This window comes from Cryptomeria japonica, chromosome 6 (genome assembly GCF_030272615.1).
Source record: "Cryptomeria japonica chromosome 6, Sugi_1.0, whole genome shotgun sequence".
NCBI classification, from domain to species: domain Eukaryota; kingdom Viridiplantae; phylum Streptophyta; class Pinopsida; order Cupressales; family Cupressaceae; genus Cryptomeria; species Cryptomeria japonica.
Genome location: NC_081410.1, coordinates 137,387,445 through 137,402,515, shown reverse-complemented (window position 1 = coordinate 137,402,515; position 15,071 = coordinate 137,387,445). Strand labels below are relative to the sequence as shown.

The window sequence follows — 15,071 nt, the reverse complement described above, 5'->3', positions numbered from 1 at the left end:
GGACTCTTTTTCTACTAAGGCCTTAAACTTCTAAAATATAGTAAACACATCTAATTTATGTCTAAGAAAGTACACCCACATTTTAAGATTGAAATCATCAACAAAAAGCAAGAAATACCTGGAACCAGTAACAGAAGGTGTATTCATTGGACCACATAAATCAGCATGAACCAACTGCAGTACCTTTGAGGCTCGCCATGAGTCACCATCCTTGAATGGTGTCTTGTGTAGCTTCCTAGCCTGACAAGCTCCACAAACCCGGTGATTCTGAGTCTGAATCTCAGTTAAGCCAAGAACTAAATCCTCTCGAACAAGTTGAGCAAAATAGTGGACGTTTAGGTGACCATATCGTTGATGTTAGAGATTGCTGGTAGAAGATGATTTAGCTGCAAAGGCATGCTCCAGAGAATCACTTGTATCCACAAGTCTATATAGACCATGATCCTCGATGCCAACAGCCACAATAGTGTGAGTCGCACCATCAACAATCAAAGAGTTGTGTGAACCAAATACCACATCAAGCTAAGGAGAATGCCACATAATCTGGCTCTCTGAGAGAAGGTTTAGTTCCAAGCAAGGAACATAGCATACATTGAGGACTATAAGATTCCTCCCACCAGACTATATCTGAACGTTGCCCTTGCCGACAATAGTGTACTCTTCTCCTCCACCAAAAATGACTGAATCGGTGAAAGGTGACAAGTCTGTGAACCAATCACGTTGATGAGTGAAGTGTTGAGAAGCACCAGAGTCTATGTACCAAGCAGAAGATTTGACATGACCTGCAGGATATTTTGCCATGAAAGCGTAGAATGCAGATTCTTTTTGCTCGGAGTGCTTTATGACATTGGCCTTAGGTTGAAAACCTCCCTGCTTCCACTGTTCGGAAGCTATCCAATTTCGATAGTCCTTTATCAAGTGGCCATATTTGTGGCAATAGTTACACTAAACTTTCTTTTTCTTCGAGCTATCTTACGACTAACTAGGGCCTTTTTGCTGAGATGACTGAGATTTGCCTTTATCCTTGTGAAAGGATTTGGCTACAAAGGCTTGTTCTGAGGAGGACAAAGTGGCACTGCTACCAAACTATTGTTTCCAACGATCCTGCTGCAGAAGTTTGGTGTATAACTCTGGAATACTTTAAGTAAACATTCGTTGAAGTAATGTTGAGCGTTTCAATGAAGTGCTCATAGGATTTAGGTAGACTCTTCAGGGTGATTACTACCATATCCTCTTCCTCCATTTTTCAACCAATGGCTTCTAGTTGATCCTAAATGTCCTTAATCTTTGTCAAATGGTCCTATAAGGACATACGCTTATCCATCATGATAGAAAATAGTTGGTTCTTTAGGAAGAATGCTCAGCTCTTATCTGATGTCTCATGGAGATCCTTCAAAATAGTCCAGATCTCTATAGCTATCTTACCGGATGGCACTTGAGGCAGCCGATTATCAGTAACTGAAAGTTTGATAAGCATGACCACTTCTCGATTGCACTCATCAAACTTATCCCGATCTTGTCCAGCTATGGTAAGACGAGTTTCCGTACCCAAAACGAGGGTATCAAGGTGGTGATATTCAAAGATGGTCATCATCCACTGCTTCCATGTGTTATAATTTTTGCCGTTGAATCATTGACTACCTTCCAACATTATGTTGGTCAAAGATGCCATCGTGCATGCTTTTCGAGGCACAGAAAACAAAGAATGTTGAAGAGGTGAAAAATTGACTACGAAATCCAAGGCACAAATCCCAATGCAGAAACAAAGGCAGATTCAAATACGAACTCTGAGGAGTACGACTGGAACGAATCCTGAGGTAAAAATTTTAACAGACCTAGAAAATTTTGATGGAGACCCAGAAATCTTCGTAAAAACCCACGAAGAATCTATAGGTTAAAATTTATTCTGACAAAAAAATATGAGGATTGTATAAAAACCCTAGGTCAGATCTGTAACACCCAATAAATCTGCCAAATCACACAAATAAGGCACAAAAAAATCGCGGAAAATGCAGGGTTGAGCTGAAACCCTAGCTGTCGGTAAAAACAGGTCGCAGAAAAAGATATCCGTCACTGAAAAAAATCTGCCAAAAATGCAAAATCATGTCATAGAAAAATGGCGAAAGAGAGGTGCAAAAAAACTCCACGGAAGTTGCAGCTCCGTCGCGCGTAGATCTTGAATAAACACATAGAACAAACGCGACCGTCATAGAGAACGGAAGACCCGTCGCATGATGAAAACGCGCAAAAATCCATGAAATCAAACCAAAAAAAAAACATATTTCGCGTTGAGTTTGCAAGCCGAGAACAAATATGAACACAAACAGAAGATCAAGAAATCCGACAAGCAGAGATGCAAAAAATTGCGTGGGTAGGTCGTGTGGCTAGTATAGAGAAATAATTCTGCCCTGAAGAAAATTGTTTTTTTTTTTTTCAGAAAACCTTAAAAAAATGAAATTTTTAGAGGAAAAAAAAAAAAAATTTCTCTTTCCCCCTCTGATACCATGTTTTGGTAAAATATTGAATTAATTAATGAAATGATCAAACAATCATTTAAAGAATTACATAAACGATGTTTCTATAACGAAACAATCATAAATTAGAAACTATCTACTATGTACACTAAGTTACATTATTGACCACTAATGATAATTAATAAAGATATTATTCTAATATTGATAAGTAAAGTTACATACTATAAATCATGCTTATCATTAAAGAAAATTTAATGCTATTGGGATCTTGGAATTGGAATATTCCCCTTACTTTTGAAAATATGATGTTTGTTCTTTGAGCAAAAATTATTTATACTCAAAAAGGATAGTAGAATCTTTGGCTTTAATTTATTTGTTGATGGTCGGCTCAAAAAGAAGCTTTGGCCAAAACTTATCACTTGATCTCTTCGTATATGCTTGTCATTTGAATCATTGTTCCACACTCTCTTCCATATCATGATATCGATACATTAGCATCTTTGAATGTAGCTATATCATGTTCCACCAGATTCCATTATTCCTACAAGAGTTGGATTGCTAGGCATCCTCATGCGGATTCGGGCTCTTTATGTTAGGAAGAATTTCAGGGAAACACGGTCCTTCGTGGTTGGTTAGAAAAGCACTCTAACAATGTTCTTGCCAGTGATGTGCTCAAGGGAGATAGATGTCGAGAATTCCTCTCAAGATTACCATCAGCTATGTATTTTATATACTCATTGTATTTGACCTTATAGTCTCTTGTAAAGGAAACAATTTCCTTATGTTTGAGCTTATGTACTTAGACATTATATCAAAATCTATCACCATGTCTCTATTCTTATATATTTGAGTAAACTGTTTTAATGTATACTTAATTAAGTGTGAGATTAAATGTATTTATGTAATTTAATATTTTAATAATATGGAGGTCCTTACAGTATGCAAGTTAGGGCATTTCAGTTGTAGGTTTCATCTAAGGCTAATAAAGTTAAATTTTGATCAAATTCTAAGGTGCAAAATTTGCATAATATGTGTTGCATTTCGACAAAGGGAAAGAATTATTTTGGGCCAAATCTATAAATTTTCCACAAAATGCACTCTTATACAAATCAAGTTATGCATACCAAAAGAGATTGTTGTTAATGTGTGGGGCTCATACCTCAAGGGTTTCAATTCATTTTGAAATGTCAAAGGCAATTGCAAATCATGGAGATATGTTTATTGTTATCCATGAAAGCGGATTCAAAAGTCCACATGGCTTAATGTTTCATTGACAAAGTTTGACAAATCAATGTCTGGGTGCAAGAGAAGCTAAAGGCAGATCAAGTTAAGTACAAATGGCAAAATATTCTGCATAAGGGAAACAAGTTCCAGGTTGGCAATCATGTTTTGATTCTTGGGCAAAGAGAAGCTTCAGAGACCAGCCAAGAAGCTAAAACCTGTAAGGTAAGGTCCATTTCAAATTTTCGAACAAGTGAGAGAGAATGGTTTTTGGTTAGACTTGCCTCCCTATATGAAGATGTATTTTGTTGTTAATGTTGATAACCTTTGATTGTTTGAGCATTCAATGTTGGATTAAAGGGTGACGTTGTTCTGGACAAGATGATGAGGACAACAAGGAGAGTAGAGCAAGAAACATGATTAGTAAGGTTGAAGGGACAATCTCTAAGCAAAGCCAAGTGGTATCCCAAAAAGATGTGGGGAACAAAATTCCTTGCTTGTTGAGTGCCTCGGCTTTTGGGGAACAAAAGCCTCCTTGGTAAGGAGGTGTGGTCCAAAAAATGGATCATAGTTGCATGATCAAGAGGTTAGAGTTGTCATTTCAGCCATGGAGCTGTCTTAGACGATAGAAGCAGGAAATCATCTATGTTTGGTGTATTTTGTTGCCAAGAAGTCTGGACTCATGTCAGAGGCATACTTGATCTGATACAAAGCAACTCAAGGAAGCCTTGTGTCATGACCCCGATTTCTAAGGCCTAGCTGGCCTTCCTTGCGGTGCTCCTTAGCACCCGTTAATCATTTTTGGTTTAGTATTATTTAATAATTGGGGATATTTTATTAAATATCCTATAGTCGGCTTTTATTAAAATTATGTCTTTTTGTTTCACCAACCTGAGGTCGGCTCCTTGATAACACGACACACCTATTCTATTTAAGGAGGATCGTGGCTTTTGTGGAGGCATGCTTGGAAAAACGTTTGTCTTCTGCCTTTGTGTACATGGATTCTGGATGCAGCCCCAGAGCTATTAGACAGGTTGGGACGAAGCTCCCATCCTAAGCATTTGTCTTTTCAAGCTATTCCGATGAATAACTTAACTCTGCCTTTGTTCATCCGTTGAACTTGACAGGATTGTTGCGCGACTCAGGGAGAGTGTGAACTTGGTTTCAGATTGTTAGAAGGAGATAGCGAAGGGAAGTCTGAGTTATATCCAGAGGCAGATCAGTAATAACATCAAATAGGTGTTACATTAGTACATAGCGATCTCCAACTTCGGGAGAAGATCATAAGACTACATATCTAAAGGAGAATCAGGCGATAACACCTGCACCCTAAGTCACAAGGTTCGAATTCGACAACCATGAAATTCGGATGAAATTCAACCTGGAAAAATTCGAAAAAGAAAAATTCGGATAAAATTCGCCTTATATAATTTTGTCTATTTTTAAATATATGTATAATATATATAATATGCACAAAATGGATTTCTTGATAATATTTCACAAATTTTATAGCAAATGCAAGGTGTCAAGCCTAGCATCCTGCTTGCCATCTGGGAAAATTAAATGGGTTCGTAAAGTGATATATATAATATGCACAAAATGGATATATATAATGTGCACATACTCAAACTTCCGAAAATTATATATTATCAAGAAATATGCTAAAACTGGGTTGGTAAAGTTTAAAGAGACATCACCCGCGACCCAACAATTGCAGACCCCTGCGACCTATATCACCATGTTCAAATTCGAGTTTGATTAATTTGACATAAATTCGCCTTATATAAATAACTATTATTTTTAAATATATAATATTTTTATTCAATATAAATAAAAATGATAAAACAATAAATAAATCTAAATCTATTTAATAATAATGAGTAAATTAAAATAACATATATATTATATATAATATGAAATCTTTAATCTATTTAATATTAATAAGTAAATTAAAACAACATACATTTAATGTGAAATCTTAACTTAAATATATAATATTTTTATTTAAAATAAAAATGCTAATATAATCAATAAATCTAAATCTATTTAATAATAATAAGAAAATTAAAATCACATAAATTTAATATGAAACTTTAATCTATTTAATATTAATAATTAAAATGACATACATTTAATATGAAATCTTAAGAACCAAAACCACAAAACTAAATTTAATATGCCTTCTTGCGTTGAAGCCATTACTAGTCGAGTCTGTGACGGACAAAGAGCTTCGATGGCAGCACTGCGTGGGAAACAGCGGCGACGGGGCAGGGGTTCACACCCACAAAGCACGAAAAAATAGCTTTAATGGCGGGCACGAACATATACCTTCAGTCACGTGACAAACAAAAAGAGCAAAAAACCCTCAAAACGGACAGACGTGGCTGAGCATGGAGTATTCGGCGACCTTCAAACCTCTGAGAAATCCGTCAAAACCTCGACAGATATACCCTAAAAAATGCTAACATTTCTGCCATACAAATTTTACACGAACGTTTCTGCAGACACCCGCGACCCAGCAGTTGCCGAATTTATGGACAAATTTGAACGATTTTTTTATAAAAGTTTGAAATTCGATTAAATTCGAACCTCACCCATGAAAATTGCCGTATTCTGTGACTTAGCCTGCACCCAAGCAGTTTACAAATAAGAGTTGGAATCGACCCAGAAAGCCAATTGCAATCCAATAAAATATTGCTTGCACCTGGAAATGCAAAGCAATATTTGATATCGTGGTTTTCAAAGAAACCTCGAAGGCTCTCTGAATCGTGTGTAATGATCTCCATAAAATTTCAATAGATATTCATATTTGTAGTCTGTTTACTGTTCTGTTAATCTGAGTATTCGGCTGTCACTACTTTTGTAGCTTTAAATCTGAGAGACACTGTTTTCCATGAAGTGAATGCAAACTACACATCATAAAAATCAGCTTTAATCTTGTTTCAATATATTCTGTATAAGTGGTCTCTTACAGTGGTATCAGAGCATTTATCTTGCCAGTTGTAGGGTTGATGAGCGAGAGAGAACAAAGGTACTTACTTGCAGAGAGAACAGAAAAAGGTTTCCCACATGGGTGAAACCGACGAAGAAGCAAGGGCCTTCTTCAAGAGGTATGAAGAACTATATCTCAGTGTTTCTGAGACTCTTAAGGAAGTGGCCCAACTGTTGAAAGAGCTCAAATAGAATGATGATGGTGATAAATCGATCAATGACAAGGGCGAAAGAAGTAATCTCAATGGTGGGAAGCCTGCATCAGATAAAGAAAGGACTTCACACTATACCAAATCCTTCAAAGCAAATTTTTTGACAAATGATGAAGTTAACAAAGGGCAATCAGATCAAGCAAGTGGGATGAAACGCCTCCAAGCTGAATATCATGCTTTGAGTGAAGTAGGCAAAAAATCACCCAACCTTTGCAGAATACTATAATTTGAAAACTAGAGGGAAGGCATAGGAGGAAAGGGTATGAGGAGAGGAAAGACATCCAATACTTGCTAGGGAAGATTACACTCCCTAATTTTGATGGAACCAGTGAGACATCAGCAAAATCATGGTTGCAGAAGTTAGATACCAATTTTTTCTTAAATCCTATGCTTGAGGAAGAAGCTCTCAAATTTGGAAGGAGTAGCCCATGAATGGTGGTATCACGGCATTGAAACTCAAGGGCATGGTGCAATAACGTCTACAGAAGAGTACAATCAAAGATTAATTAAAAGGTTTGACAGGACAGATCCCGAGATACATTCTAGAAATTTAGCTCAGTTAAAGCAAGAAGGCAAGGTAAAAGATTATGTGTCTGACTTTCAAAAGTTTGCAGTAATGGTACCTAATGTGACAGATAGGAGGTTATTAGTACAATGCACAGAAGGCTTAGCTGAACCGTTGAGAGGGTTGCTCAAAGCCTTGAACCCTGCAACTTTCCAAGAAGCCATCACAGCAGCTTTAAATTTGGATGACTCAGTGGCTCGTGATAGTTTCAGCAGTCAAAAAACAGCCCCACCATTGCCACTCAAGAAGCCTTTCCAAAGGAGTCCAACACCTTCCAAGATTCCATTCATAAAATCGAAGCAATGATATTAGCAAGAACGAATTGAGGAGGAAAAAATTATGTTTTACATGCAGGGAACCGTGGCAGCCTGGACATCAATGTTTAGGAAAAGGGCAAATACATTACATTGAGGTAATCTCTGACAATGAGTCAGCAGGTGAAGAAGCTGATTCCGAGGATGAAGGAGAAAAAGTGGAAGTTCCTAAAGGGGCTCACTTGCTGCTCTTACAAGAGAACCCCATTTTAGTGCCTTCCGCATCAAGGGGATTGTAAAAGGACAGTGGGTCTTGGTTTTAGTTGATAGTGGAGCCACCTATAATTATATCAATGAGGAAGTAGTGAGGAGACTTGGATAGGAAACAGCCTCCATTGAAGGGTTTAACGTGAAAGAGGAACCATTTTATCTTGCACTTAAAAGGTGCCCCAAATGGAGTTAGCCCCAAAAGGCGTTACCAATAATTCATAATGCCATAATGACACCGAAATGCTGTCTTATGCACATCCTCGTTCCAGACCCTGATTTGATGGTAACCCGAGCATAGGTCAATCTTGGAGAAATATTTGGTGCCATGCAGCTCATCGATCAACTCATCAATTCTAGGTATGGGGCACCGATTCTTGACAGTCCTCTTATTGAGGGCTCAGTAGTCAATGCACATCCTCATGGTTCCATCCTTCTTAACTAGCACTACAGATGGCGTAAATGGGCTGGAACTCGGTCTTATATGCCCCATTTTCAGCAATTCTTTGATGGCCTTTTCAATTTCTTCCTTGTAAGCCTTTGGATGTCAATAGGGAGTAATAATAATGGGCTTTGCTCCTTCAAGTTCAATGATGTGCTGGAACCCTCTATTAGGGGGTAAACTTGGAGGTATATCATGGAATACTTTGTTATGTTTATCCAAGATTGTCTAAATCTACACATTGATTGTTCCTTCATCCTTAGCGAGGTTTGTGTTAGTGATGTAGCACTCTACTGTCCATGCTACTTGCTTCTTACATAAGACTCTCTCCATCCTTTTAGCTGATATCTCCATAGTTCCTTTGCTGGTCAGACCATGCAATACTACCCTTTCCCCCTTAAGTTGGAAGGAGATCTCCATCTTATGGTGGCCGGTCTCATACTTACCAATAGGTTGCAGCCATTGACATCCTAGAACCATTTCCATAATTATGTCTATTACGTAAAAGTCATCCTTCAGCTTGTAATCTTCCACGGGTAAGTGTCCCCTGCCTTTTTTCCCTTGTACCCGTACCGGGGACGAAATAGGGACGCGGGGACGGGAATTTGCCATTTCCTAAGCGTCCCTTTTTGGAAAAAACACAGGACATTTCGGGGGCGGGTGTTGGGCAATAGGGGACAACCAGCTATCCCCGGGACAGTCAGGGGATGCCTAGGCGTCCCCCAACCATCCTCGCGACAGCTGGTCATCCCCTACAGCCCATAATTTTTTTAAGTCCAAAATAAAATAAAATAATTTTTTTTTAATTTACAATAGAGGTTTTGTTGGCCCCACCAAGACCCCAAATAAACATTAAAATATAACAAACCCTAATCTAATGCATTAAACAAACAAAAGGAAGAAAAAGACACTCATTTTGACATTTGCAAAATAGGAAAAGAGCAACAAGAAGAGAAGAAGCAGCTGGTTAAGGAGTGAACAGCAGGTGAAAGAGGATGATCTTGGTTTACACTCTTAGTCTTAGACCTACCATGTGTTGATTATGGATAGCCATATATTTTCTTAGTTTATCTTGACATTATGATAGACAACTGATTATGGACTTATAAGTTTTAACTTTTCTATTTACAGTTTATGGCATCTCATAGTTATGGATGTTTAATATTTAATATTTATCATTTTATGTCTATTATGGATGTTTATGACAAATGTTTGTTGGCAATGATTGATAAAAGCATTTCAATTTTGGTAAAATGTTTGTCAATTCTCTTGTGAAATCTCAATTCAAGTCTAATGCAATGTATTAATGTCTATGATGAATGCTTTACCATTGTTATGATACACATATTTGAAATTTCTCTATATTTTAAAAAAAAAAACCCTCTTAATTTAACAGTCGTCCCTTGTCATCCCCCCAAAAATGACCCAAAAGTACCCCTGTACTGGAAACACGTCTCGGCGTCCCTTGTCGTCCCCCCAAAAATGACCCAAAAGTACCCCTGTACTGGAAACACGTCTCAGCATCCCTTGCCGTCCCTGTCCCCAAAACTCTGTGGAACATATATCTAAATGTGACTTTGGGCTGAACGAGATTCTATACTTGGGTTTTAAAATTAGTGAACATGGAGTAAGTGTAGATGAGTAAAAGATCAGGTCTATTTTAGAATGGCCAAAACCAAGCAATTTGACATAGTTAAGGGGATTCCTGTGGTTGTGCAGCTACTATAGGAGGTTTGTGAGTGGGTTTTCCAAGCTTGCTGCCCCATTAACAAATCTGACCAAGAAGGGTGCATTTGTGTGGACTTCAACAGCCCAACAAGCCTTTAAAAAACTCAAAGAAGTGATGAGTTCATGCCCTGTCTCAGCCATCCCGGATTTCTCCCTACCATTTGTCTTGGAATGTGATGCATCCGGTGAGGGGATAGGAGATGTCCTAATACAGAATAAACATCCCATAGCATTTGAGAGTAGAAAGCTTAAATAGGCTAAGCGTAAATTCTCCATCTATGACAAAGAGATGTTGGCTATAATGCAAGCTCTAAATAAATTCAAGCAATATTTAGTCTGCAATAAGTTTGTGGTCAAGACTAATCATAATGGTTTGAAATACATTCTCAGCCAAAGGGACTTAAATGATAGGTAGCAGAAGTGGGTAAGCAAGATTCAAGCCTATGATTTTGTCATAGAGTTCGTGAAAGTGAACAGCAATGTAGTGGTTGATGCTTTGTCTAAGCGACCTCATTTGCACTCTATCACTGATATAACTGCTGATTGGAGGTCTCTAATCATAGCTGAATATGTTAAAAATCCATTCACCAATGATATTTTAGAAGGCAAAGTGCAGGATGACAGGTTTAAGACAGCAAATGAATTGATCCTTTACAAGGGACGAGTGTTCCTTACACATGAATCCAAGATGAAGGACAAGATTTTAAAAGCTTGTCACGATACTCCATTCGCTGATCATCCGGGCTTCCACAAAACTTATAAACAAGGGAGCATTTCTCATGGAAAGGGTTGAAGAAAGATGTCATACGACATGTAAGGGAATGTAAGGAGTGTCAGCTCAACAAAACAGAGAATGTGTTTCAAGCAGGATTATTACAGCCGTTACCCATTCCCAATCAAAAACGGGAAAGTATATCTATGGATTTCATCACTAGGTTGCCCAAGGTCCAAGGTAAAGATTTCTTGTATGTAGTAGTTGATAGACTTACGAAATTTGCACATTTCTTGGCTATATCATCTGATTATAAAGTCCCCCAAGTGGTGGAACTATTCTTTATGGAAATTTTCGGACTCCATGGTCTTCCCAGGACAATTGTGAGTGACAGGGACAGCAAGTTCTTAAGCTTGTTTTGGCAAGAATTATTTCGTTTGACTGGGACAAAATTAACACCTAGCACCAGCTATCATCACCAAACGGAATTAGTGAACAAGTGGATTGAAGGATATCTAAGGAAATATGTAACAAGGCAGAAAATAGCATGGATCAGGTGGTTGCATTTGGGGGAATATTGCTATAACACAACCTACCACATGTCAATTGGCATGTCCCCCTTCAAAGCGCTCTATAAGTATGATGCTACTTCCTTTATGGATTTAATTCTTACAGATAGTAGAGTTCCTAGTGCTAAGGATGTTGTGCAGCAAAGCAAGGACATTTTGGAAGCCCTCAAGGAGAATTTGCGGCAAGCTCAGATCCAACACAAACTTTATGCTGATAGGCACCGAAGTGAACAAACTTTTAAAGTAGGAGATTTGGGGTTTCTTCCTTACCCATAGTCATCAATTAAGGGTAGTGGAGCTGAGAAGTTGAAACCACGATTCTATGGGTCTTATCCAATAATCCAGAAAGTGGGGCAAGTGGCCTATGAACTGGAACTACCACTTAAAAGAAAAATTCATAATACTTTCCATGTTTCATGTCTCAAGAAGGCTCTCGGACAGCAGGTCACTCCTTCGTCAGAGCTACCTCCTCTTGACTACGAGGAAAAGCTCATCCTAGATCCTGAAACCGTGCTCAAAGCCAGGGAGAAAAGATTAAGAAATAAGGTGATACCGGAATATTTAGTGAAGTGGAAGGGACTGCCACCTGAAGAAGCTACTTGGGAGGGAATTGATATATTTCAATATTTGAACACACTAGTCTACAATTGCTTGTGGTCAAGCGATTTGGGGATGGGAGGACTGTCATGACCTCGATTTCTAAGGCCTAGCTAGCCTTCCTCAGTGTGCTCCTTAGCACCCATTAATCATTTTTGGTTTAGTATTATTTAATAATTGAGGATATTTTATTAAATATCCTATAGTCCGCTTTTATTAAGATTATTTGTCTCTTTTGTCTTTTCACTGACCTGAGGTCAGCTCCTCCATAACACAGCACACCTATTCTATTTAAGGAGGATCGTGGCTTTGTGGAGGCATGCTTGGACAAACGTTTGTCTTTTGCCTTTGTGCACATGGGTTCTAGATGCAGCCGCAGAGCTATTAGACAAGTTGGGACGAAGCCCTCATCCTAAGCATTTGTCTTTTCAAGCTATTCCGATCAATAACTTAACTCTAACTTTGTTCATCTGTTGAACTTGACCAGATTGCTGTGTGACTCAAGGAGAGCGCAAATTTGGTTTCAGATTGCCAGAAGGAGATAGCAAAGGGAAGCCCTTGCTGTCAGCAACGAAATCACCAGACTTTGCCTTTTGTCTCATGACAAGGCAAGTCTGAGTTTTATCCAAAGGCAGATCCGTAATAACATCAAACAGGTGCTATAGACAGGAATTTGGAATTCCTTCAGCAGATAGCTAATAAATCTACATGGAAAGGGAAGGTATGTGGGTTGACAATGATAGTGAAGAGGAGAGTGAGGGGCCTGTGCTGCCGGAGTATGGAGAAGAATGGATAGAAGAGGATCCCAGAGAGGAGGAGAAGGAAGCCAATAGCCTGGCTCATGCAAAATGTGGGTCTGATTGCCCGATGATTGTTCGTGCTATACATGCCAAGAAAATGCGTAAAGAAATGGCTCGGGAGGAAGCAGCAGCAGAGGCAGAGGGCCTCAGGTGATGGAAGGTGGAGCTCATGCAAGAATGCGATGAGGACAAGCCAATTTTTTTCCAGTTTCTACCACGGTTTTTTGTTTTTTCTGAGTGTTACTTTTAAGTATAGGTATATAGGAATAGAATGTGGGCGAATCTGTCCTTAGCAGTACAAATAGAAGGATAGGCTTGGGCATATTTGCAATATACGGTTGCAATTTTGTTTCTGTTACTGCAACTGCAACTAAGTATGCAAATGTATATGGAATATACTAAGCAGAAGAAACTCTATAATCCTCTTTTTGATTATAATACAAAGGGTGCTGGCCCAACCCAGCTATTAATTTACCAAAAAAAAACATCAAACAGGCGCTACATTAGGACATAGCGATCTCCAACTTCGGGTGTAGATCATAAGACCACATATCTAAAGGAGAATCAGGTGATAACACCTGCACCCAAGCAGTTTACAAATAAGAGTTGGAATCGACACAGAAAGCCAATCGAAATCCAATATATTGCTTGCGCCTAGAAACGCAAAGCAATATTTGATATCGTGGTTTGCAAAGAAACCTTGAAGGCTCTCTGAACCGTATGTAATGATCTCCATCAAATTTCAATAGATATTCATATTTGCAGTCTGTTTACTGTTCTATTAATCTGAGTATTCGGCTGTCACTACTTTCTGTAGCTTCAAATCTGAGACACACTCTGTTTTTTAATGAAGTGAATGCAAACTACACATCATAAAAATCAGCTTTAATCTTGTTTCAATATATTCTGTATAAGTGGTCTCTTATACCTTGAAGCAAGGGTTCAAATGGTTAAAATGTGCTAAAACTAAAAGTCCATGGTTATGAAACTGTCAATTTCCACAAGTGGTGGTTTTGCAATCACCACTTGCTCTCAAGTGGCGATTCCACAATTGCCATGATGTTTTCGCAATCTCCACCTTACCACAATCTTTGATTTCCTCATAGTGAAGATAAAGCTTAGATTTTGGAGTGCTTTGATGGTTCATTCACATATATGTCATTTGAACTTTCTTTTGGCAGCTATGTTTTCCTAGACACTTCTTGTATTAGCAACAAGTTCTTTGGGAAGAAAATTACCTTTTAGTTTAGCCACCATCCTGTTCCAAGATGTGACTTTGGCTTCGCCCTTCTTCCTTCTCTCAGCTTGCTCATGAGTGCATGCCCCTTGAGTTTGGTCTTTGTGAACTTGAACTTCTATTCTTCAGGTACATGTTCAACTTCAAAATAAGCATCCATGGCTGTAATCCAATCCAGTAAGTCTTCTCCATTCAAACTACCACCATACATGGGCAAAACCCTTACCTTGTACTGATCACTTCCAACTGCCTTCAGAAGTCTGATGGTCCTCTGCTCCTTAGGATCCAACGGTTCCTCATCTTCTGCCTCTTGGAAGTCTTCCTCTACTTCTTCATCACTGACATCTCCTATGTCAACATTTCTTCTTTGGTTTGACTCCAAGGCTTCAAGCCTTGCCAAAAGGGCATTGTAGGATTCTTGCAACTTTGCATTCTTTTCTCTTAACTCCTGCAACTCTCTTGCAGTACCTGCATTTTTAGGAGGCATCTTGACACCAACTCTTTACTCAACCTTCAATCTGCAATCTCCCACCAACCAAGGGATCCAATTGCTAGCTCTGATACCAATACGATGCAGAGGGCTTGGAGGATTCACACACATCAACTAGACATAGTGTCAATCTTCATCTTAATTTCGTAACAACACTTACCTAAAAGACCTTTTCAAAAGGAAACTTATAACACAATATCCATATGCCCTAAACATCCTTTCATTCTTGACCCAAAGGCTTCCAAAGTAAACAACATAGAAGTGCTCATGTTTTGATAAAATCTTAGTTTAGTAAACAACACAATCCATGTGCATAATCTCAACATAGATGTGCTCATGTATGATGTGGCCAAGTATTAGAATTCATATATTTCATTTTACAAATCAGTATTTAGTTTACTTATGCCATCTCCTATTCAATCAATAGCTAATATATATTTCATAATTTCTTATATAAATAATGTGCAGAAGTGATTATACTGAGATTCTGATATTTATTAGTATGCAAACTT

At 38.4% G+C, this 15,071-nt stretch overlaps 2 protein-coding genes across 2 annotated transcripts in view; both read right to left on the bottom strand.

Moving 5' to 3' along the window:
* Nucleotides 1-15,071, bottom strand: part of LOC131040511 (uncharacterized) — a 50,751-nt gene that overhangs the window by 11,599 nt on the left and 24,081 nt on the right. The window lies entirely within an intron of this gene.
* LOC131040512 (uncharacterized) lies at nucleotides 14,077-15,004 on the bottom strand. Its single transcript, XM_057973456.1, has 2 exons — nucleotides 14,296-15,004; nucleotides 14,077-14,210 (listed from the first exon to the last, which is right to left on the bottom strand). The coding sequence occupies exons 1-2, from the start codon at nucleotides 14,554-14,556 to the stop codon at nucleotides 14,142-14,144; spliced, it is 330 nt and encodes a 109-aa protein (XP_057829439.1). The 5' UTR covers nucleotides 14,557-15,004; the 3' UTR covers nucleotides 14,077-14,141.

Bases quoted from the DNA above. Each gene is read 5' to 3' on its own strand.
- LOC131040512 (XM_057973456.1), bottom strand. From the start codon at position 14,556: ATGCCTCCTAAAAATGCAGGTACTGCAAGAGAGTTGCAGGAGTTAAGA. The intron at 14,211-14,295 runs GTAAGGGTTTTG...CTTATTTTGAAG, and splicing joins TTGGAAGTGATCAGTACAAG to TTGAACATGTACCTGAAGAA.